General features: G+C 41.1%; 1 protein-coding gene across 4 annotated transcripts in view; it reads right to left on the bottom strand.

Annotated features, from left to right (window-relative positions):
• The window catches only part of GK (glycerol kinase), an 84,605-nt gene that overhangs the window by 44,118 nt on the left and 15,100 nt on the right, over positions 1-25,387 (bottom strand). For 3 of the 4 annotated variants that reach the window (XM_047764478.1, XM_047764476.1, XM_047764477.1), the window contains exons 3-5: positions 22,848-22,954; positions 15,779-15,856; positions 825-901 (exon numbers count right to left, since the gene is read on the bottom strand). In XM_047764478.1, the coding sequence (XP_047620434.1) occupies positions 825-901; positions 15,779-15,856; positions 22,848-22,954 (262 nt within the window). Of the gene's footprint in view, positions 1-824; positions 902-5,127; positions 5,212-15,778; positions 15,857-22,847; positions 22,955-25,387 lie in introns of all 4 variants that reach the window. The other variant, XM_047764479.1, reaches the window with a different exon arrangement.

Here is a 25,387-nt window from a genome sequence, read left to right as displayed (position 1 = left end):
GGCAGGTTGATCAAGAGAATAGAGTAGGAAATGGGTAAGGGTATATGCAGAATAAGACTGAAGTTATTTGTCTGGGTGAGGGTAGTGGATGGTTTGTTAGATTGCTCCAATTTATGGGATTTGAGCACTAGTTTCAGAACCAAGAACCCCAAGAAACTGCCATCTAAGAGGCTCACTGACAAATACAAAGGGAATAAACCAAAAATCAGAACTTCCCTTTGAAGAGTAGGAGAACTCGGCTTTCACTGTGCTAAGAAAAATACCTCACCTGTTTCAAAAATGTTCTCTCTTCATTTAACTAAAGAGAGATCTATCACATAAGGATTGAAATTAGGCATTATTCTTATCAGCTTCTTCCTATGAGGAAAGTAGAAGAGCAGCTCAAATAAAGGATGGCGTGTCTTCTACTTTCTCTCCCTGAATCCAGATGCTTAAAAACTCAAAATCACCTGGAAATTTCTTTGATAGACAGTAGGAAATAGGAGAGAAGGATTTGAAAAGCACAGCTGAATTAGAGGAAGCACTAGGTGAATCAGAGAAGCGCTCTTTGGGGAGAACAGTTTAAGCCACTGAGGGTGGTAAACCACTGGGATCTCATACAATCCCCTTCAGTTTATCAACCTGGAATGCTATTCCTCCAATGCACCACAAGGCCAGGAAAACAGAAAGGTAAAGATTTGAGTTGACCTCAATTATCTTTAGAGAAATAGTCTATAAAATGTATCAAGTATGTATTGTGCAATAAGATGTAAAGCTTGGCGAAAGCGCCAAATGTTTTTGTTAAACAAGCATTTTTATAATATACTTTTGAAGAGAGCTCTTACCTTGACAAAGTTATTATTTCCGGGAATTCTTTTACTAAGAGTCTCAACGGTAGACTGGGTTCTTAGGTCAAGCCACACTATAGATCAAAATATATGAAAAACTTCATTAAAAAAAATCAGATCTTAATGAAATCACTGCCAAGGACAGGAGACCGATTAGTTTCTATAGGCAATTAAAATGCTATAGCTTTCAAAAGATAGAAATTAGAAAATTAGAAATGAATGGGCATATTGTTAGAAGAGAGAATACATTTATGAGGAAATATTTAAAGCCCCTATGCAAAATTATAGACCAAATTAAGAGAAAAATACATACCTCAGGGTGCTTATTTGATATCCTTTTTATAGAAAAAAATGAAAAAAAAAGTTTCGGATATGGATTTTCTATGCATACATGAGTGCAGAGAAAATCTAAATGCTATGAAAGCTAGTTGTCAGGGCAAAATGCACAACCCAGGATCACCATACCACGTATGAAGCATGTACCTGAGGAAAACTTGGGAGCAATTTGTGACAGTAGAGAACTTGGTACTATTATAGAGGGGAAAAAATAGGATTCAGTAGCTCATGTACAAAATGTTGTTCTACACTGTACGTTTTCAAAGTACTAGAATTCACAACCATTACCAGAATTATCTGAAGGTCACCATTCTTTCTCCAAGCTAGGTTGCAAAAAATAAAACAACTCCCCATTTTAACATATTAATGTTACTTTTAGCAAAAAACTCTAGACTACTTTCTGCGCCCCCACCCCCACCCCCCCGCAGGAGAAAGTTGTGTGCTGCTCACGACAGAAGGCTTGAGAAAGAGAAGCCATTAAATAGTATATATGTGGGGGAGTTCCCATCCTGGTGCAGTGGTTAATGAATCCGACTGGGAACCATGAGGTTGCGGGTTCGATCCCTGCCCTTGCTCAGTGGGTTAACAATCCGGCGTTGCCATGAGCTGTGGTGTAGGTCGCAGATGCGGCTCGGATCCTGCGTTGCTGTGGCTCTGGCGTAGGCCAGCGGCTACAGCTCCGATTAGACCCCTAGCCTGGGAACCTCCATATGCCGCAGGAGCGGCCCAAGAAATGGCAAAAAGACAAAAAATAAATAAAATAAATAAAAAATTAAAAAAAAATAGTATATAAAGTGAATTGTACAAAGTCAACAATAAGATCACCTGAGCTCTATTTGTCAGATTTCAGTTTGGTACTTAAACGTTTATAACTTTTAATCTGTTAGTGGTCACTTGATATTTTTAGGCCCTGACTGTGCTCAGATGCCTCCTGAGAACACTCAGGCCCACAGTCTATTTAAAGAGCACCAGGAGATTACACAGCCTGCTCACTACACATGTGGGTGCTGGCCGTTATGGTCTAGTTTGGTTCCCCTTTAACTCTACTATTCCTTTTTCATCACTTAAAAAGCAGTTATTTCCTGTAGTGAATTTTAATCAATTCTTTTCAGTTACTTAAACCAGCCTTTCCCTTGAGGGCCACTTGTGCTTGATTTTGACAGTGGCTACTTTGCACTGTCAGATTAATTACATCAGGGACTTCACGAGGCTATGGTGGTTTCTAGAGGAAAGGAAAAAAAGGGCAAGAAAAATAAGCTCATCATAGCCAGGGAAACAGGAAGCAAAGAGCAAGACCATGGAAATACATGGCCTGGTGATTGACATCTGTATTTTCTGCCTGCCATCCTTTTCTCCTGCTGCTGAGAGTAGTGTCTCTAATCCTCTTTAGAAATGACCCCCTCCCCCCCATCGTCAGCCATCTTGGTTTGTCTGAGCTTCAACACTAACCCCAGCTCCAGTATCAAGTCCCCAGGGACTGGTTCAGGAGGGAGCATATGGTCTCAACAGCCCAACTGAGATTAGTGCTCAGTCCCTCAGAGTTCTTGACACAGAGCGGGTAGTGTGTAGCTGGGGCCTGCTGCCCTCCTGAAGAGAGAGCCCATCAGCCACGTATGGAGCCATTCCAGAAGAGACAGGCTTATAGGGGAATGCAGGCAATATTGTCTAATTCGGGAATCAAACAGCACCTGAACTAAGTTACTCTTAGAATTCCATTTTTTTTTCTTTTTTCTTAGTTGGGGTTGAATTTCCTATTACTTGCCCTGTGACTGATACAAGCCATTAACTGCAGCCACATGGAGCTGGCAAGATCTCCCATGTGCAGGGAACAAGGGCAGTCTACACAGCAGCAGTCTTGTGGAACCAGAACAAAAGCGGACCTTCCTCATAGGCAAGAAACCCCAGTAAGTGCTAAGGGCTTAACTGGAATGCTTGGCAAAAGTAGAGGAATTTGAGGAGTTCCCGTTGTGGTGCAGCGGAAACGAATCCAACAAGGAACCATGAGGTTGCGGGTTCGATCCCTGGCCTCCCTCAGTGGGTTAAGGATCTGGCATTGCCGTGGCTGTGGAGTAGGCTGGCAGGTGTAGCTCTGATTCTACCCCTAGCCTGGGAACCTCTATATGCTGCAGATGCAGCCCTAAAAAAAAAAGAAAAGAAAAAAAAAACAAAAGTAGAAGAATTTGGGAGAAAAGTTTTAAATCTATGATAGGTAGAATTAACAAGCATGTTCCAAACTATAGTGGGCGAGGGGATTTAAATCAATGCAGTTTCAATTACCTACTTTTATGAAAATGAAATAAGATGGATTAGAATGGAAAATATCAGCATTCACTGAATTCAGTAAGTATTGACTTGAGAAATTTTGTTTTAGTTATTATTCTGGTTGGCTGAATCATGTGGTCAAATATATTTCTTACCAAGGGACATGAAAACCACTGCTCTAGGCTTTTTCTTTAATGACTCAAAGCATTCCAGATCAGTCATCTTCTATGTTTTAATGGATATACAAATCACTAGGGCGCTTAAAGATAAACCCCACTCCCAGAACTTCTAGGAAAGTAGGTCTGGGGAGGGGGCCCAACTCTCCTTTAACAAACACTGCTAGACTCAAACAATGGTTCTGATCCAGAAAGCACACCAGAACCACCTGAAAAACTTTGAAATCATGCATCCTGGTCCCTACATTGCAGGATTCTGGTTGCAGGTCTAGGCAAAGAAGGCCTGAGTCTTTCTACCTGTGTCATTCAGTGTTACACTAGAGCTTGCGAACCTCTGTTTTAGGGCACGTCTTTAGGATACTGAATCTCTTCCAATAATTAATTTAAAAACAAACTAGGGGAGTTCCTGTTGTGGCTCAGTGGTAATAAACCTGACTAGTATCCAGGAAGATGTGGGTTTGATACGTGGCCTTGCTCAGTGGGTTAAGGATCCAGTGTTGCTGTGTGCTGTGGTGTAGATCACAGGCGTAGTTCGGATCCTGTGTTGCTGTGGCTGTGGTATGGGCCGGTGGCTGCAGCTCCAATTTAGCGCCTAGCCTGAGAACTTCCATATGGCGTGGGTGAAGCTTTAAAACAACAACAACATAAACAAACTAGGAGTTCCCTGGTGGCCTAGTTAAAGAACTGGCTTTGTCACTGCTGTGGCACAGGTTTGATCCCTGACCTGGGAACCTCCTCATGCCTCAGGCATGGCTTAAATAAATAAATAAATAAATGCAAACCAAAGACAAACTGACAATCCAGTGGCTCTTGAGTCCCAGTGGCTCTGTGACTCTATTGCTCTTTCACAAGACTGCTTAAACAACTAGGAGCTATACTCCTCACTTGAAAGCTTCCAAGTTTCCACACTGGTATCCACAGAATGAGCCCCTCACCAAAAAGAGTCACATTACTGGGTGTGAAATCTATGTCTTCTAAATTTGCCACCAACAAGCTATGTGACTCATGCAAGTCCTGTTACCCTTCGTGGCCTGGGTTTCCAGAATATAAAATAAGGTAGTTTGGACTAGATGGTCTCGAAAGTCCCTCTCCTTCCATTATTCCATGATCACAGAAGGCTGGCATAATATTTGCTTTATTTTTATAGCCCAAGAGTTTGAGGCAATTAGAATACATGGAATGAATTAGTAAAACTGCCCAGGAGAAAAATGTCAGTGGTCCATTCACTACCAAGCAATTCACAAATACTCAAAATTAATTGAATTAAGAACCAAAAAATATTAGAAAACTCATTAAAGAAGCTAAGATGGCAGAATTACATTTGCAGAATAAGAGAACAAAAGCCAAAGAGAAGAGCCCAAGCTGGAGGACTAAGCCCCATTGGGAGGTAATTTCTGAGGATAATTGAAAGAAGGGCCAGATCCAGAACCAGCAGCAACGGTCAATTTCCACCCATGTGTCTTCAATTTCCCCCAACATATCTGAGTCGGAAGGCAGGGAAGTGAGAAGAGCCAGAGCACCAATACCTGAGGAAGTGCCAGCAGCTGGAACTGAAGAGCCAGAGAGAACAACGGCAACTGGATCTGAAGGGCCAGGAGAAACTCGAGCAGCTGGAGCATTAGGAAAATAAGGGCAATTCATGCTAGAGATGGCCAGATCCAAGGTCTGCATCCTCTTGCTGACCATTTAGGAGGTGGTAGGTTACGTGGGCAAGTTCACTGGAATGAACATTTTTCTACACATTTGAGTATAGAAAAAGAAGAGAAGTAGGAGGGGAATAGAGGCACTCCGGTCAGTCTCTGGTTCAATTGCATTTCTGTTTGGACAAAAACCAGGTAAATACCTGCTTCTTGTTCAGGATGACTCTCCCCTACCTGGCCATGTATCTGCATCCCAGTTAGGAGAGTGGCTCAGCTGGTTATCGACTGCTCATCCAACCACTGAATTGGAAGGCTGCGTGATACAGTGAGTGAGCATGTCCCCTAAGGGACGTCTGGAAGGAATGCTAAGGAGTCTGCCTGCTACAATCTCTGCTGGGGCCACTTGCAGGAAGACGTAGGAGGGCTGTTTGGGGAAGGCTCGGCTCCCATAAAGCACTTCCCTGGAAGGGTGGCAGGAGGTGAAGTCCATCTCTACAAAGAGGAACAACGTGTCTAGAGAACAGGGAATTCCTAAGTTCCACAGTGATTTGGAAAAACATGAGAAGGAAAATAGAGACCAGAACACCATGCAGCCTGTTTCTAGAACACATGTCCCTTATATAGAACAAATATATTAGATGTAAATGGTTTTGACCATCAAATGAATAGTTTTAAAAAAACAACTGAGGTTATCTGAACTTTTAATCAAATAAATTTAATTTAGTTCGTTCTGGAAAACAAATTTTGAGGTGTGAAGAAAAATGCAGTTGCCTCAAAGCCCATGGACCAAGGTTAGTTTAGTAATGTAAGAACAGTATAGAGGGGAAAAAAATCATCTTTAGGATATTAAAAGTTTGCATCAGTTTTGTTGAGTCACGACAATAGATCAAAATGTATGCTACAAAAAATGAACAAACACACTAATCTGTATTATTTTCAGTTGACTAGAAGCAAAGGCAAATAACACATGTATTCTGGATGGTTCGTGATGAGGTGCTACTGGCCTGACAAAAAGTGAGATCAAGGTAAGGTCCCAGGTTATAGAACACACAAGCGCTGTTGACAGTTACACAAAGTGGTTTGCCCTGCAAGAGATGTTAAATCAAGTAAACCAGATTTAATTGCTGCGTGTTACCATTAGCCAAGTAATGCTACTAATTAATCTGGTTAAGACGTCACTTGCAAAGGGGAAGAAACTATCGACGACGGTCCCTCATAATGACATTTTCAGAAATCAGATGGGGCCGGAAGGAAAATGGAGAGTTGGGGAGGTGGTGAATTAAAATATGTATGTCAAAATGTGGGGGCTGAAACCTATTTGAGCTCTTGGGTGTATTACTGCCAAAATGCCAATGGCTGACATGAATGTGCGTGATCCCAGGTAGGCTCTGCATTTTCCATAAGAACACCCATCGGGTATAAACCAGCCATTTCACCTGGCAATCCTGGACTAAAAAAGGCCATCAGCCAATTCAGAGCAGTGGCCATGTTGTGAATACTCGCTGAAGCCTTCTAGTCAGCCAGGCACTGTTTTAAGTGCTCTGCATGTACTAACTCATTGTACTTCAGCTCAAGATTCTAAGGACCACCCTTGAAATTTCTCCAGCTTCACTGTCAAGGGAATAGGCATAGAATGGTAGCAAATGGAAAAGGCAGAATTTGAACGCAGAGTCTGAATCCAGAATTAAACCTCCATGATACAGGTACAGATAGGATGAATTCAATCTTAATTAGATATGAAAAAAATACCTCAAATATGAACTTCAGTTTCTTTTCAACTAGATGTATGGCTTTCCAAAAAAAAAAAAAAAAAAGGAGTTCCCGTCGTGGCGCAGTGGTTAACGAATCTGACTAGGAACCATGAGGTTGCAGGTTCGGTCCCTGCCCTTGCTCAGTGGGTTAACGATCCGGCGTTGCCGTGAGCTGTGGTGTAGGCTGCAGACGCGGCTCGGATCCCTCGTTGCTGTGGCTCTGGCGTAGGCCGGTGGCTACAGCTCCGATTGGACCCCTAGCCTGGGAACCTCCATATGCCGCGGGAGCGGCCCAAAAAATAGCTAAAAAAAAAAAAAAAAAAAAAAAAGACCAAAAAAAAAAAGAAAGAAAATGTGTAATAAGAGATGTGAAAAAATGAAAGTGGATTTTTTTGTTGTTGTTGATTTGTTCTGGCTGCACCCATGGCGTGTGGAGGTTCCTGGGCTAGGGATCGATCAAACCTGCTCTGAAGTTGTGACCTGCACCATAGGTGCAGCAATTTAAGTTAAATTTAAGTTAAGGTGCAGATCCTTAACCTGCTGCACCACAAGAGAACTTCTGAAAATAAGTTGGTCTTGATAAAGCTGAATACTCTAGGTTTCACGAAAGTAAAAAATATCCTCCTTTCCAAAGAAAAACAATAAAAATAAAACCACATCTTTGTTGTTTAAGGCCAAGTGTGCTCAGGTGTTTTAGGTGGTTTGCCATCTTATGGTTTTCTTCCATGCTAATATTCTAAAACAGTTTCAGAAAAGATAAATGGATTGAACTCAAGTTTCCTTCAGATCAACATATGACTATCCAGGCTTAATCACTGGCCCAGGGTTAACCATGTGTAAAAATTAAAAAAAAAAAGGGAAAGAAAGAGGATGACCAAGGTTTAAAACTGCCACGCTCTGCATAAAAAGTGTCATAGAGAACTTTAAATCCAACACCTCAGAAGAAATGTTGCAATACTATTTATATAAGGAATAATGATTCAGAGACACATCATTTTTGTTGGTGGTTTTCTTTAGTATACTAAAGGTCTCAAATCAGTGACTCTTGCCTCCATGGGTATTAGTCCTTATTACAAATAATATTTTCATATTCAATCATGAATTGTGCTCTACAGGAAGCTACCAGTTTGACAGTCATATTGCACTAGGCTAGCCACACACACCAATCAACTTCGATGGTGAATGATGAAACCTGGACAAAAAGTGGGAAAACAGTTGCGCTATCCTAGTTTGGCCAGAAGGTTCCACTGGCAGCATCAGTGAACTGTGCATATAAACATACTAAATATCAGCGATTCAAGCCTTTTCCCACTTGACAAATGAACCACCTATATAGCCTTGTGCTTCTTCATCAGCTTTGTAAACCCAAATCTTTTCCTCAATACTACTTACAAGACAGCAAAGTCTGTAGACCATTAACAAAAGTTGGTTTTGGAAAGAAATGGCTTAGAAAAATGGCGGGGAGTGGGGTGGAGGGAATTCTTTGGAAAATACTGATGAAGATAGTGCTAAGGGGGAAGTGAGAAAAGTGCCAGAGGGACAGAGAAAACTGACGATAGACAATGGAGTCCCCGGTAGCTCAGTAGGTTAAGGATCTGGGGTTGTGACTGCTGTGGCTCCGATTACTGCTGTTGTGGGTTTGATTCCTGGCCTAGGAACTTTGGCATACTGTTGACACAGCCAAAAGAAAAAAAAAAAAAAGATAAGTCAAAGGCCTGCTTCAGATCCAGGGCTACAAAGCCACTGCTGCTGCAAGGCCATCATGGCAAATGGCTGAGTCATGGCATAGTGACGGGGAAGCAGGGAAGCATTTTACCTCCATTTTAGATACCAAAGCAATGTGCACCTCACTCACCACAGAATTAACACACAGATTCTTTTTTTTCTTTTGTTCTTTAGGACTGCACCTGCAGCATATGGAGGTTCCTAGGCTAGGGGTTCAACTGGAGCTGCAGCTGCTGACCTACACCATAGCCACAGCAACTTGGGATCTGAGTTGTGTCTGCAACCTACACCACAGCTCATAGCAATGCTGGATCCTTAACCCACTGATGGAGGCCAGGGATTGAACCCGTGTACTCATGGATACTAGTTAACCACTGAACCATGACGGCAACTCCACACAGAGATTCTAAAATAAGACAAAACTTCTAAAACAGGCCATCTGTGCCTCAATGGATAATATTAAAACACTTCCTACTCTTTTAAGTGTACCGTTATAAAACATGTCAGTTGACAAACACACCTTTATTGCAAGGAAGAACAAAGAGCCTTTCTCAGTCTTCACCAAGCCTATTTCAGGTCTACTAATAGGCCCCTGAAATTCTCTTCTCTGTTACTGTACTGGGGGTGAGTGAGCAGAATGCATATTAAGGTCCCCTGAACCATAAAAAAAAGGTCCCATAAAAAGCAATTAAAAAAAAAAAAAAGAGGAGTTCCCGTAGTGGAGCAGTGGTTAACGAATTCGACTAGGAAACATGAGGTTGCGGGTTCGGTCCCTGCCCTTGCTTAGTGGGTTAACGATCTGGCTTTGCTGTGAGCTGTGGTGTAGATTGCAGACGGGGCTCGGATCCAGCATTGCTGTGGCTCTGGCATAAGCCGGTGGCTGCAGCTCTGATTCAACCCCTAGCCTGGGAACCTCCATATGCCGTGGGAGCGGCCCAAGAAATAGCAAAAAAAGACAAAAAAAAAAAAAAAGAAATGTAGACTGCCCCTCTCATTTGCTTGTCTGCTCAACAAGTACTGCTCATTAGTTATATAATTTACTAAGGGAGAAAATGAAGAGGAGAAGGATAGGCCTAGAGTGACAGAGATTTACAAAAGAAAGGGACAAGGAAGGAAGAAAACACAGAGACAGAGGGGAAAGTAGAAAACCCATAGGCTATGATATAAGCAAAGACAAAGAAGCTCAAAGACATGTCAAAATCTGATTCTGTTTCCACCAACCCCACCTTGTGCTGTTTTAAGGCATAGAGGTTTAAGATTTAATATTGCATCGATATTCTCAACTGAAGAGGTGCATGCAGATAGGATACCTTAGTGTTTTCCTGGGTGAAATTGGAGGTAGACTCTATTCTTGTCATTACTTAGTGGCTTCTTTTCCCAGCTAATTACTCCTCTGTCCCCCTTTTCTATTCCCTTTCTCTGTCTAGCTTCCAAATTCCTATCCATAGCTTCTGTGTCATAAAGGCAAGCATGATGCCTGCCTGGTCTGTCACTACATGCCTAGAGGTCATCACAGAACCTTTCTGCAGAAAAACACCTGAACTCATGTTGAATAAATTAATTTTACCTTCATTCCTATAGTGAATTCAACTATAAGCTGAGGCTATGTTTTTGATTTTTAAGTCTAAATTTTGAATAATTTCTTTACAACAGAGCCACAGCTTCTAATTGTCCAGAAATGAGCTTCGATTGCATGCTTAATACTCACCTTGTTCAAGAAAGCCATTTTCCTCCCTGTTGGCACTCCTTAAATATTACTTAATTTCCTTCTGTTGTCTCAGGCTAAAAATCTGGCAGTCCTGTATGCCCTATTTAATTTCCAGGATACCAGCTTTATCTTTACTCTGAAAGGTCTTGCCAATTTGTCCCTCCATGCTTACTGTTCTAATCCCATCAGCTCATTGGCAGTCTCAATTTACGCCTTACTAGATTTTACTGCAGTGACTTTGTCTTTTTTCTTTTTCTTTTTTGCTGTTTAGGGCCGTACCTGCAGCATATGGAGGTTCCCAGGCTAGGGACTGAATTGGAGCTACAGCCACCAGCCTACACAACAGCCAGAGCAATGCAGGATCCAAGCCGAATCTTCAACCTACACTACAGCTCGCAGCAATGCTGGATCTTTAACCCACTGAGGGAGGCCAGGGATTGAACTTGCAACGTCATGGTTCCTAGTTGGATTCATTTCCACTGAGCCACAACGGGAACTCCGAACCTTGTCCTTTTTAATATAATTGCTTACATATTTAGATTTCAATACTTTGTATTTGTCTTTCCTTCCTGTTTCTATTTTTTCTCTTCTTGCCTTCTTTTAAAAAATTATTCCATTTTCCCTCCTTATAAGCTTGTTAATTATATATTATTTTACTCTTTTACTGCTTACCTTAGAGATTACAACATGAATCTTTGACAATACCAGGACAAGACACTTTAACCTCAGCTATCCACACTCCTTCCTTGTACTACTGTTGCCATGTAGAACTTACAATTTTAATATGCTTTGAACATCACAATACATTATTATTTTATACAGTCAAATTCATTTAGTTTGGCCTCCATATTTACCCCTTCTAGGGCTTTGCATTCCTTCCTGCACTGCCAATTTTCCATCTGAGAGCATTTTTTTTTTTTTTTTTTTGGCCGCACTTGTGGCATACAGAGGTTCCCAGGCTAGGGGTCAAATTGGAGCTGCAGCTACAGGCCTACACCACAGCCACAGCAATGCCAGATGTACGCCGTGACTGTGACCTTCACCACAGCTCATGGCAACGCCAGATCCTTAACCCGCTGAGCGAGGTCAAAGCCAAGGATTGAACCTGCATCCTCATGGGTGCTAGTCAGATTGGTTTCCGCTGGGCCACGATAGGAACTCCTGAGAGTATTTTTTCCTTCCACCAGAAAAACACTATTTAGTTTTACTTTTAGTAGAAGTTTGCTGGTAATGATTTCTATCAGTTTTTGTTTGTCTTTGCCTTTATATTTCATCTTCATTTCTGAAGGAAATTCTCACTAAATATAGAATTCTTGGTGGAAGTTAGTGTCTTTTAGCTGTTTAAAGATTTCATTCTATTGTACACTTTGTTTCCACCTAACAATCAGCTGAAAGGTTTAGTGTTGTTACTCTCTTGAAGATCATACCCTCTGGCTACTTTAAAATTGTTTTCTATCTTTACATCTCAGCATATGTTCATGTATGGCTTTCCGTGTATTTATTTTGTCTAGGGATTACAGTGTTGCTTGAATTTGTGGCTTGATATCTTTCACCAGTTTTGAAAATCATTATCACCTCTCTTTTCTTCTGGGTCTCCTATTACAACTATGTTGAGCAGTCTTATCTTACCCTATATTCTTCTTAGATTATTTTCTGTATTTTCTAAAGCTCTGCCTCTCTGTGCTTTGGTCTGGATACTTCTGATCGCACATCCTGTTCACTAACTCAGCTGTGTCTAATATGGTGTAAAACTCATCAACTGAGTTTAATATAGTTCTAGAATTTCTATTTTTAAATTTCTGATTCTTTGCTAAGCTTATCAATCTTCTCAATGAATTCCTTAAACATGTAGACCATGGTCATTTTAAAGTCAGATAACTCGAATATCAGGATTTCCTATGGGTCTGTTTCTAATGTCACTTGTTTCTGCTGATTGTCAGTCATTCTTATTTCGAATACCTTATATTTTTTAATAGAAAACTAGAAATTGTATATGAAGAACTATACAGATAATTTTCCTCCAGAAAGGGCTCACTTTTGTTTCTGAAAGGTAGTTAGCTAGGAGCATCAGCAATCTCAGATCATATTAATCCAATCAGGTTTTTAATTGTTTGAAGCTGGGCTTTAATTCCTGTAGGGGTTTGGCATAGTTCTGCTTTTCTTCTAGGATTGGTCTTTCACAGTTCCAATCAAAAGTATGGGATGTTAACAATATTCATTTCCACCCTTGGTAGCTTCTGACTTCATTTTTTGCCTTTCCATGAGCCTATGAAAGTTCTGCTTAGCCTCTCAGATACTCCTTTCAGAATCTATAGCTATATCTAGGGGGAAAAAAGCCACCAAACTCCAGGCTTACCTCTTTGGGCTTTCCTTCTCTCTTGGATCTTGGTCCCATAGAGGAATTTTTCCCAACTACTCTAGCTGTTCTCAGCAGACAAGTACATTTAAAATAACCCAATCCACCATTGTGGGAAGCTAAACTCCCCTTTATTACCCATTTTGTCCCATGTTGCCCAGTCCACGACCTTCAGTGCCCTCTAGATGCTTACTAACCCCTATGAAAACACAGGCTTTGGGGATGGAGAGGTTTACATCGAAACTGGTTTAACATCTACTTATATGGCATTAGACAAGTTATATAGCTTTTCCACAACTCATTTACCAAAAAAGGCTGTAAAATTTGCATCAGGGTCATTGAGATTAAATAATATGGGTAAAGTGCTTAGCACAATCTCTAGAAGACAGTAACAGCACTTAGCACTTATTGATCATTATTATCACTGCCAGTTGTGTTAAAACTAGTAAATAGGGAGTTCTCTTGTGGAACAGCAGGTTAAGGATTTGTTTTGTTACTACAGCAGTTTGGATCACTGCTCCGGCACAGGTTTGAGCCCTGGTCTGAGAAACTCCACATGCTGCAGGCGCAGTTAAAACAAACAAACAAACAAACAAACAAAAACAACAGGAGTTCCCATTGTGGTGCAGCTGAAATGAATCTGACTAGGATCCATGAGGTTGCAGGTTTGATCCCTGCCCTTGGTCAGTGGGCTAAGGATCCCGAGTTGCTGTGGCTGTGGTGTAGGCCAGCAGCTGTAGCTCTGATTCAACCTCTAGCCTGGGAAGCCCTGCCAGGGTTTTGGCCCTAAAAATAACAACAAAACAAAACCAAAAAACCCCAAAACCAAAAAAACAAACTAGTAAACAACTCATCTTACGCTTGAATCTGATCAGATGCTTCACTCTTTGGAGAAATATGTGTACACGTTTTCAGTTTCATAGCTTGCTCACACTATCCTCCAATTCTTCCTTAATATAATCCTTCAATACAGTCTTCAAGGCCTAAAATGGATTTCAACCTTCCCCAAAGGTATTCCAAAACTTTAAAATCCATACTAACATGCTCTAACTCCTATTAAACTTAGCAGCAATTTATCAACTATTCCTTATTTTGTGTTAGTCTCCTTCTAAAACTAGGTTATAAAGTATTTACAAAAACAGTCAACAATTCACATCCTCAGTAACATTATCTACCATAGTGCCAACACATGAGAGGTTCTCAAAACATGTGTGTGGTTCAGTATAGAAAAAATGTTCTTCACATCTTACAGGTACAGTTTGAGTTAATGCTGCGCATAGAATGAATGGGGTGCAGAAGGACACAGGTAAAGAAAAAGAAATGAGTAAATAAGCACATCACAACAAGTTTTTCTGGTAAAATATTTACTCAAATCCTTCACTGTAAGTATAATTTCAACTAACCTAGTTGCATTATTTTAAAATGACAACTCGGAAGTCTAAAAGTTGCATTTTTTACAATCCAAGGTTTAGAGCTTAACAGGAACTTTGTGGTTCCTGTGAATAGCCCCTTCCTTACACAAGAGGGGTGTGGGCGTGGAGGAGTAAAACCTTAAGAAGTTGGCTAACATTGGTCTGTGAAAACACTCTCGTAGGCATTAGTCATTGAAATTATAATACTGTGCTTACATGCAAAATGAGCTGTTTATGAGAATGAGAATGAAATAAAATTTTAAAAGCTGTACTTTTGTGTAGGAGAACCCTTGGCTGCAATTCTTTGACTTTTTTTGCTTCTCTGATTTTTTAATCACAAATACAGAAGACATACTCAATGGTTTTTTTTATAACACAACATTAAATACTTAATTTTTATAAAGGCTATTTCCAAAGGATCCATGCTACTCTTACAAGGCACCTTTGTAGTATATTTTCTGCCTGAGTATCACTTTCTTCCTACTGATACTAAAGTAACGGTAAAATAAAAATAGCTAACTCTATAAATTGTTCCATCTCTAACAACGTCTCCTTCACAATCCACAACACGGTGTTCTATTGACAAAACAATTGTGCTTTGCTATTTGTGACAGAATGATGCCTTTTAGAGATTTAGAACAAAATTTTCCTTATAGCAAGGAAATTCAGTCATTCAGTGCTCAATTGTCATGTGGTACTAAGAGTGAGGCTAAATTATACCCATGCTTATTCACATTTAATAAGATATGATATCTCACTTATAACTGGAATCTAATATCCAGCACAAATGAACATCTCCTCAGAAAAGAAAATCATGGACTTGGAGAAGAGACTTGTGGCTGCCTGATGGGAGGGGGAGGGAGTGGGAGGGATCGGGAGCTTGGGCTTATCAGACACAACTTAGAATAGATTTACAAGGAGATCCTGCTGAATAGCATTGAGAACTTTGTCTAGATACTCATGTTGCAACAGAAGAAAGGCTGGGGGAAAAATGTAATTGTAATGTATACATGTAAGGATAACCTGACCCCCTTGCTGTACAGTGGGAAAATAAAAAAAAATTATAAAAAAAAATAAGATATGATATCTAATACTGATATATTTGGGATTGAGCTTTTGAAGCCCTGCTGAAATAGCAAAGTTTACAGAAAGAGCTAAAATTTCTAGATTTTACTTTCATAAACTCAACTGAATGGATTTGAATTCCTAAATGGGAAAAACAAGCACACAAGTACTTTATAGAGAGACAAAGAGGGGACTGGGAACTTCTGTAATCTTGAGTTTTGAGGGAAGGAGGTGAGATCTTTCAGGCATCAGAAACCACAGGGATTATAAAAAGTTCTGGCAACTCTGGCTCATTTGCATGACACGAAGAATCAGGAATGGGAGGGCATACAAGAGTTAATTCAAGATGAAATCTGAAAATGGTAAATATATAACAACTAATTCCTTAGAAGACTCTTCTGCCCAACCCACGAGATTATAGGAAACATGACTACACGCTTCTGTAGCCAGATATTTCCATATGACAACACCTGCAAGGGGAGAAAGGCCTTGCATTTGATGTCCACGCACAACAGCTTACCTACGGCATTGTAGAGAGGCTCTCCAGTTAACTTGTCCCAGACCACAGTGGTTTCCCTCTGGTTACTGACACCGATAGCTTTAAAGAGAAAGTTAAACAGAAAGAAGTTAGGAAAAAAAAGCATAAATCTGAGGATAGTTCTCATTGTTTGTAAAAATAATGAAGTTTTATTTTTATTTATTAATTTTTGGCTACACCCACAGCACGTGAAAAGTTCCCAAGCCAGGGATTGAACCTATGTCACAGCATAGACAATGATGGATCCTTAGCCCACTGAGCCACCAGGGAAATCCTTTCTTTGTTTCACTTTTTTTTTTACAGGCACAACTAAACCTAACAACTTGAAAAAAACCTTTGGAAGTATTTGTACTGGTGCTGAGTTTATTTGCCTTGAGTAGCCCCAGGAAAAGAAACATCCAAAGTCAAGTGTTTCTTTTTCTTTCTACAGACTCCTTCCTTCCTGCTTCATTACCAGCACACCTTGACATGGATCCAGATCAATATCCAAATGAAAGGCTTTTATAAGGCGGGCTGCATTGTATAAAGGGAATGCAATGACTTCCCAAATTTGCAATACCCAATTTATCATGCTGAGGAGACCAACAACAACCTCATTCATTTATTTACTAAGTGCTACAAGAAATTTCCCTCCATGTGTGTGCACACACACACGCCCACATTTTAAGAAAACAGCCAGATGAAATCCCTTCATTCTGGGCAAACTCATATTATGGTTCGTTAGAAATTCAGTTTTCTTTGTGAATTTTAATAATATGTCACAAGACATAAGAGTTTCAATCAGGTACAGGTATAGTATGTGATAGCAATTACATCATACTAACGTACAAGTGCTCTAGTTACCGTGAGTTATTATACGTAAAATACTAATCCATCCCATCTTATTAATTCAGCCTGATTCAATTAAATTGGAGGTTCTCAGAACTGGTTGCCCATTAGAATCCAGTGGGATTTTTAAAAATACTTAAGTTACCTGGGGTGTGATTCAAGCATTGATATTTTTTTCTTAAACTCCCCCAGGAGATTCTACTGTAGTTGAACACATTAGGCTAAAAGATCAAACTCTTCCAGAATTTAAGATTAGGGCAGAACCTTCAAAACTATAGAATTAACACTCTTATGCTCAAATCTCTGGAACTGACTGCCATGCAACCTGAGACAGAGCTTCTAGTGACTATATACTTGCTACCTCTCCAGGCAAACCGATCTCCACTGTCCAGCTTTGCTATTAAAAACAAATCCCTGGGAGTTCCCTGGTGGTCTAGTGGCTCAGACTCGGCGTTTTTACAGCTGTGGCCCAGGTTCAATCCTTGGTCTGGGAACTGATATCCCACATCAGGCCACTGTATACTGTGGCCAAAAATTAAAAAGAAAAAAAAACCCTTTTCCTCATTTCTTCCACCTATTCATCTTTGCTATATTCTTTGGAGATAGAATAAAGTTAATCCTTCTTCTGCATGTCAGCCTTTCACACTTTAAGCAGTTATTTTGTCCCTCTAGTCTTCGCTTCCCCTGTGAAGGCTAAACAACGCAATTTCCTTCCACTGGCCCTGCCTCCACATGGCATGGTTTAAAGTCCCTTCATCACCTCTCTTAGGAACATGTACCTCTCTGTCCATACTACTCAGGCTGTACACACAGAATAAAACACTATAGGAATGCTTGGACCAGCAGAAAGCTGAGGGGGATCAGCAGCTCCCTTGTTCCAAATTATCTTTATCCAATGCAGATTGACTTACTTCATTTTACACATTTTCCAGAGGTACAAGAATGAATCAAATTCTACTATCAGGAAACTTAAAGGTGTAGGATAAGAGGAAGAGATTTTTTTTTTAACAGAAGATAAAGAATTATATGAATAAAGGAGGAAAAGAGAATGTGGGGGACAAGGGGGCCAGAAATCAACGGGACATGGTCTTAATTGTTGTAGTGACAGGAGGGGATGGGATTCATATTCAGGTGGAGGAAGGGGGTAAGAGATCCAGACATTAAGTACAGGGATAGGAAGGTGAAGAATGAGGATCCCAGAGCCTCAGCTTTCTCTGTGAGGTAGCACACAAGGCTGTCTGCTGAAATGGGGATTGCGCTATGCAACAGAACTCAGGCTCTGAAGCCAGAGCTCAGCTTCAAATTCCAACTCCTCTGCGTCCAAGTAGCGTGACCCTAGGTCTTAGTTTTAGCTTCTGTAAAATGGAGATAAAAATAGTTTCTACCTTACAGGATTAGAAAAAGGAATCCCTGAGTTAATGCACATTAAAACAGTGCCTGGCACATAGTAACCACTCAATAAATGTTACTTACTGCTGTCATTCACTGTTGTCATTATTGTTATACAGAGAGTGGAGTACCAGTCACAGAATCCCCCCCCCCCACAAAAATGGGAGGGAGCTAAGCAGGACCCATAAGGGAATCCCGCAACAGCACTGTGGGCACAGCAGAGGCCAGAGAGCTCAGTCAGTCCTTGGCGCAATGGTTGTTAAGGTACAGTATTGTGAACACTGTACGTGACAGCTTGCCAATGAAGGCTCACGGTGAATTCATGGTCCACTAAACTCTACTATTCTCCCCCAGCCCATTAGTGTTCCATTAACTAGCTGGCTGCTTCCTCAGCTGAAATCCTTGAGGTCCTCTTCTACGCCCCTCACACCACCTTTCTTTATTGGCTCATTCTTTGTATTCTGAACTTTACTGGCTCATTCTAACTGGCATAGAGAACATTATCTAGAGCTATTTCTGTCTGATTCACTGGTCACAGGTTCCACTCTAACCACTCCTTCTTCCCTATCTTAATTCAGTTCCTTCGTGCCAAGTAAAATTGCTTTTCTTGCAGACAATCAAAGTCCAGTAAAACAGCATCTCAGGATTCTCTTCCAGCCACAAACACATGTCTGGTACTAGTTTCTCCTGACACAGGCCTTAGGCAGTGCCTCTGAACTTCTTCAACATGCCAACTTCTTATCATTTTTACCCTAAAATCCTCCATGCTTTTCTGTTTCTTAAAGAAAATTTTTTTTCTTACTGCTAATCCAAACACAGGTGCTTTTTCTTAATAGTTCCCAATTTTATTTTATTTATCTTATTTTTTATTTTTTGTCTTTTTGTCTTTTTCTAGGGCTGCACCCACATCATATGGAGGTTCCCAGGCTAGGGTTCCAATTGGAGCTGTTGCTGCTGGCCTACACCACAGCCACAGCAACACCAGATCCGAGCCACATCTATCACCTACACTACAGCTCATGGCAACACCAGATCCTTAACCCATTGAGCAAGGTCAGGGATTGAACCTGCAACCTCATGGTTCCTGGTGGGATTCATTAACCATTGAGCCACGACGGGAACTCCCAATAGTTCCCAATTTTAATTCCCTCCTTCTCAGAATAACATTCGGGTTTTATAATTCTCCATGCTAGTTCACCTGCCATTTAAGAGCATCTGAAAGTGACATGCATAAAGTATATATTTCCTGGCCTTGCAGTCTTCTGGCTGCAGATACTATAACCACTAGCACATATAAAGCTTAATGTACTACTGGTGTATATAGCAGTTTCATGCTTCACTCATGTATTTTTTTTTCAGGGGATGTTTTTCTCAACACTGACTGTCACTAGTAAAATCAGCCTCCCCTCCCAGACATTTAAAAACGAGAGTAATTTTACTAGCTAGTTAAATGCTATATTTGAAATCTAGTTAAATTTTGCTTAATATTACCTGTGACAAGTTATAATCATAGTTAAGGAAACAGACCTGGTGGGAAAAGGCTTTGGAAATACTACATAATGTTATCATTGCTGTCTTGGTAGAATTATGGATGACATGCATCCTTATTGAAAAATAAAATCATAATTTATAATTGGAACACATTTCTGGGAAAAAACCAACAAACAACCCCTCCCCCCCGTAACACCCATAGCAAAATAACAGGAACCCCAGAGCAAGGCTCTGGGACTACTAAGAGAGCCATGCAGGAAGAGGTATAAAGCTGTGTGTGTGTGTCTGTGTGTGTGTGTGTGTGCTTGTGACTGTTGCATATGGAAGTTCCCAGGCTAGGGGACAGCCACAGCAACACCAGATCTGAGCCACGTCTGTGAGCTACACCACAGCTCACAGCAACGCTGACTCCTTAACCCACTGAGTGAGGCTAGGGATTGAACCTGCATCCTCATGGATACTAGTTAGGTTTGTTACTGCTGAGCCACAGTGGGATTTCTGGTATAAAGCTTTTTAAGAAAGCAGTCTCTGGAGGATGTGTGCCTGTGGCAAGTTATAACGACTGCAAATGAGATGTGACCACTGCTAGGAGGTTTGTTCAGAGAAAGAGTACCTCTCTGAGACTGCTGAGAGTCTGAGAGGTGAAGGAAATGTGTGGGTATGTTGGGTAGGGGGAGGCAGCGGGTGTAGGGGTTTCTCTGTTCTCTAAGAGAATGAGAGCTACTATCTAATCACTGAGGAGTTTAGGCTCTCAGCTTTGTAACAGTGTATGTTTGTTTTGCTTGTATCATATGAGAGAGGATGAATGAGAGTATCTGGTATTGTAACTCTTTATATTTGGTATTTCCTTCAGTCCAGTGACAGGCTCTCCAAGAAGGAAAGAAGCAGCCTATTTACTTGTCTTGGGCACATGTGAGCTGTTCAACTGGAAAGTGAACTTTAATTTTGGAGGCATTGTTCATAGGGACCTGAAATCAACAAATTAACAGATGAGAACGACTAAAACCAATGAAACTGGAATGTGCAAAAGAAATACAACCAGCTATGATGAACTCAATGATTGTTTAGATAAGACAATAAATGAATCATTCTCCAGCTGGAAAAAAAAATGCATTGATCTGCCACAATGGAACTAAAAACTGAAGTGGTTTTTGAGATTACCACCAGTGTGGCTCAAAAGAGCAATGGACCAGAAGACAGGGCAGCTGTGCTTTCATGTTTTCTGCCACTAAATAGCTACATGACCTTTAGTAGGTCCTTTCCCCATCATCTGCAGCCAGGTCTAGGTGATGGAAGATCCCTTACAGCATCAGGGTTCTCTGATCTGCAGTTCTACAGAGGCAAGCAAAAGCTTGGCCCTAGGCAGTGCCAATTCAATAAATTATCAGGGAAAAAGTATTTAACATAACTGGCCTGGTATGGAGGAGCTTGTGGATCATTTTCTTTCTTGGCCATAGTGGTTGAGAAGGCAGTGCTGGGTCACTTTGGTTCAGGTATAGGTTTCACACTGGCCAGACACAGAAGAGTGTAGAGCAGAGAGCTGTGTGTTCAGGATTCTTACAGACAGGGCAAGTGGAAGACAAGTCACTTGGACTGGAGTTACGTGTCATCTTCACAATGACAAGAGAAAAAAAGAATGGCACCTGAGTAGGTCCAAAAAGCCAACACACTGCAGCCTACCCTACCTGTAAGGGAGGTAGAATGAGGTCAAAATCATGGGCAATGGCTCTGGAACATATGTTGAGACATGGCATTTAGCTACTTTTAGCTATTTAGTCACTGGTAATGGACATTTTGACGAGAGAGTGTGCTACTGAATGCCTCTTACATGTTTACATTGGTTAGAATATGAAAGCTGTGAGGATAATTCAAGGAAACTGACCAACAATCACTTTGACACACAACTCATCTAAAACTTAGTGAATGGAACTCTTACGTTAGAAGTACTTCATTTAGGAGTTCCTGTCGTGGCACAGCGGAAACAAATCTGACTAGGAACCCTGAGGTTTCGGGTTTGATCCCTGGCCTTGCTCAGTGGGTTAAGGATCCGGCATTGCTGTGACCTGTGGTGTAGGTTGCAGACACAGCTTGGATCTGGCATTGCAGTGGCCCTGGTGTAGGCCGGCAGCTATAGCTCTGGTTAGACCCCTAGCCTGGGAACCTCCATATGCCACAGGTGCGGCCCTAATAAGACAAAAAAAGACACACAAAAAATAAAATAAAGAAGTACTTCATTTACATGTAGGGATAAACTGAGGATAGGATATAAAAAAATTGTTAATATCAAGTCATACATGGGTCTTTCTTGCTGTCTTTTGATTTTAAGGCTGCACTTGCGGCATATGTAGGTTCCCAGGCTGAGGGTTAAATCCGAGCTAGCACTGCTGGCCTACATCACAGCCACAGCAATGCCAGATCCGAGCCACATCTGTGACCTACACCACAGCTCATGGCAAGGCCGGATCCTTAACCCATTGAGTGAAGCCAAGGAACGAATCTGTGTCCTCATGGATACTAGTTGGGTTGTTTCCACTGTATCACAACAGGAACTCCTGAGCCTATCAATTTTAGACGACTGGGTTATTATTTTTTTTTTTTCTGTCCACACTGCTCTACACAGCAACCAGGAAGTTGTTTTTAAATTGCAAGTCAGATCCTGTCATCCCCTATCATCTTGCTTAAGTTCCCTGTAACACTAAGAATAACGTCCAAACTCCTAACTGTGGCTGACAAGGCCATATCCACTTCCCAGATTTCAGTTCCTACTGACATCCCTTACCCACCCTGTGGTGTAGGTTGCAGACGTGGTCACCACAGGGTGGATAAGGGGTGTCAGTAGGAACTGGTCACCCTTCTTTTACTCTATTTTTGATACGCTGCTCTTTCTGATCCAGAAATGGGCCAAGCTTACCCCTACCTCAGGGCCTTTGTACGTGCTGCTTCCTTTTCCTCAAACATGCTTCCCTCAGGTATTTATTTGCATGGCTGGCACCTTTTGGTCCTTGAGCCCTCAGCAAAAGTGTCACCTCCTCAGAGAGGCCTTTTCTGGCCGTCCAATCTAAAGCAAGCCTCTCTAGGCACACTCTACCATATCACTCAGTTTTAATTTCCACGCAGAATTTATCTGCTCCTGAAATTAGCTGGTGTTTGTCTGTTCTCACTGTTGGTCTCACCCTCACCATAACAAAAGCTTTGTGAAAATAGGGACATGATCTTCCTGTTTATTGTTATAGTCTCAATTCTCACAAAAACACTTGACACTGCACAGGCACTCAAGTATGTGATGAACGAAGGAAAGAATTTGATTGAGACAATCACATATAGAGTAAAATATTAAAGATACCTTTTATGTTGGAAATATCAATATTGAGCTGTCCAAGTTTCTCACAGGTTTTCTCTATACACTCATATACAGAATTCAGAATTTCCTTAGGGTCCTGTTCCACCCATCTTTAAACAAAAGAATGCATTTGGTTAGTCCATAAGAAAGCAAAACAGATATAATTTATTTCTCTAGAGATGTACACTTATGAGGGTGTGGCTGCACAAATGAAAGAAAATCACATAAGCAAAGCACATCCAATATTCTGAGGAAATGATTTATAAGAAAGTGTATTTCCCTTACACTTTTATTATTCCTCAGACAGTAATTAAACATTTGAAAGATGGTCATACCAGGCCACGAGTAGCAAATATTCCACCTATTTTTAAGTCAAAATCCAGTAAGACATTCCCCAATTCTTTCTTTTGTCTTTGTGCCTTTTCAGGGCTGCACCAGAGGCATATAGAGGTTCCCAGGCGTGGGGTCGAATCAGAGCTGTAGCCGCTGGCCTACACCAGAGCCACAGCAAAGCAGGATCTGAGCCACGTCAGAGACCTACACCACAGCTCACTGCAATGCCAGATCCTTAACCCACTGAGCAGGGCCAGGGATCTAACCTGCATCCTCATGTATGCTAGTTGGGTTCATCAACCAGTGAGCCACGATGGGAACTCCTCCTCAATTCTTTATATCCTGTGGTTTTGATTAATTCTGATAAACTCTCTTCTTATTTCTCTAGCCATTAGTCATTTCTTTTTTCTTTCTGGCTGTACCCAAGGCATGTGGAAGTAGGTTCCCAGGCTAGGGAATGGAACCCATGCCACAGCAGCAAATCAAGCTGCTACAGTGACAATGCCAGATCCTTAATGTGCTTACCATAGGGAACTCCTATCTAATCTGTTTAGAAATGACTGATGAGGGAGTTCCCATCATGGCTCAGCAGTTAACGAACCCAACTAGTACCCATGAGGATGAGGGTTCGATCCCTGGCCTCACTTAGTGGGTTGAATGTTGCCATGAACTGTGGTATAGGTTGCAGATACAGCTTGGATCTGGCATTGCTGTGGCTGTGGTGTAGGCTGGAGGCTGCAGCTCCAATTCGACCCCTAGCCTGAGAACTTCTATATGCTGTGGGTGTGGCCCTAAAAAGGCAAAAAGACAAAAAAATGACTAATGAGGAGTTCCCTTGTGGCTCAGCAGGTTGAGGATCCAGTGTCGCCATTGCTGTGGCTTGGGTCATTGCTGTGGTATGGGTTCCATCCCTGGCCTAGGAACTTCCATATGTCTTATGTGCAGCCAAAAAAAAAAAAAAAAAAACAGACTATATATATATATAGATATTATTCTTTCGATGCATTGATGTATTTCCTTATTTATTTATTTATACATTTATTTTTAATTTTATTTTTTGTTTTAGGCCTGCACTTGCTGCATATGGAAGTTCCCAAGCTAGGGGTCAAACCAGAGCCACAGCAATGCCAGATCTGAGCCGCATCTGTGACCTACATCACAGCTCACGGCAACGCTGGATCCCCAAACTGAGCAGAGCCAGGGACTGAACCTGCATCCTCATGGATACTAGCCAGATTCATTTCTGCTGCACCACAATGGGAACTCCCCACTTATGTATTTATTTATAAGGCAAGACTAATTCTAAAAAGTCAAATAAGCATGCTAAGCTCTTTTATCATTCTCTGTTCTAAAATATTTTGTTAGAATTTAGGGGGAAAATCTTAAATTCCCTGCAGTAACTATTTCAAGTAGACAAGTAACTGGTCCAAGTTTTCAAACTCAACCCAGGGAAATTGTGGTTAAGGTACAAGGACCTCAGAAGGATAAAAGGTTCATAATAAATGACAAAGAAAAATACCTGGGAGAAACAAATGGTGACTGAGGAAATTCAAAAGTAGAAGTGACACAAGTTAAAAGAATCCTACACTTTCTCTGGAAAGTAGCAAGGGAATTCCAAATGCCGTTCTTTTCTGCCTTCCTCAGGCCTGCCCAGCATTCCTGAACTTTGAGCTCTGACTCTAAGTAATTATTTGGAAAAATAATTTATTTTTCCAAAAACCCAATCTCTTGCCACATAGTTCTAATTTTCACCCCTCCAAGACTAGCTATACTTTCTCCAAACTGCACTGGATCAGGCCTGTGGATGGTCATTCTAATGCCAGTAACATATCAATAGCTTTTTAAAAAAATTTAAATATAGCTGATTTACAATGCTGTGCCAATTTCTGCTATATAGCAAAATGATCCAGTCATACATATATATATATATATATATATATACATATTCTCTTTTTTTATATTATTTTCCATCATGGTCTATCTCAAGAGATTGGATATTCAATAGCTTTTATTATTAAACAAAGGAATTCTGTAAAACACAACAGTACACTTTATTTATTTATTTATTTTGTCTTTTTGCCTTTTTCTTGAGCCGCTCCCAAGGCATATGGGGGTTCCCAGGCTAGGGGTCTAATCGGAGCTGCAGCCACCGGCCTACGCCAGAGCCACAGCAACCCGGGATCTGAGCCACATCTGCGACTCACACCACA

The sequence above is a fragment of the Phacochoerus africanus genome, chromosome X, assembly GCF_016906955.1.
Source record: "Phacochoerus africanus isolate WHEZ1 chromosome X, ROS_Pafr_v1, whole genome shotgun sequence".
NCBI lineage: Eukaryota > Metazoa > Chordata > Mammalia > Artiodactyla > Suidae > Phacochoerus > Phacochoerus africanus.
The sequence above is the reverse complement of the archived record's forward strand: the minus strand, read 5'-3'. Positions and strand labels throughout refer to the sequence as shown.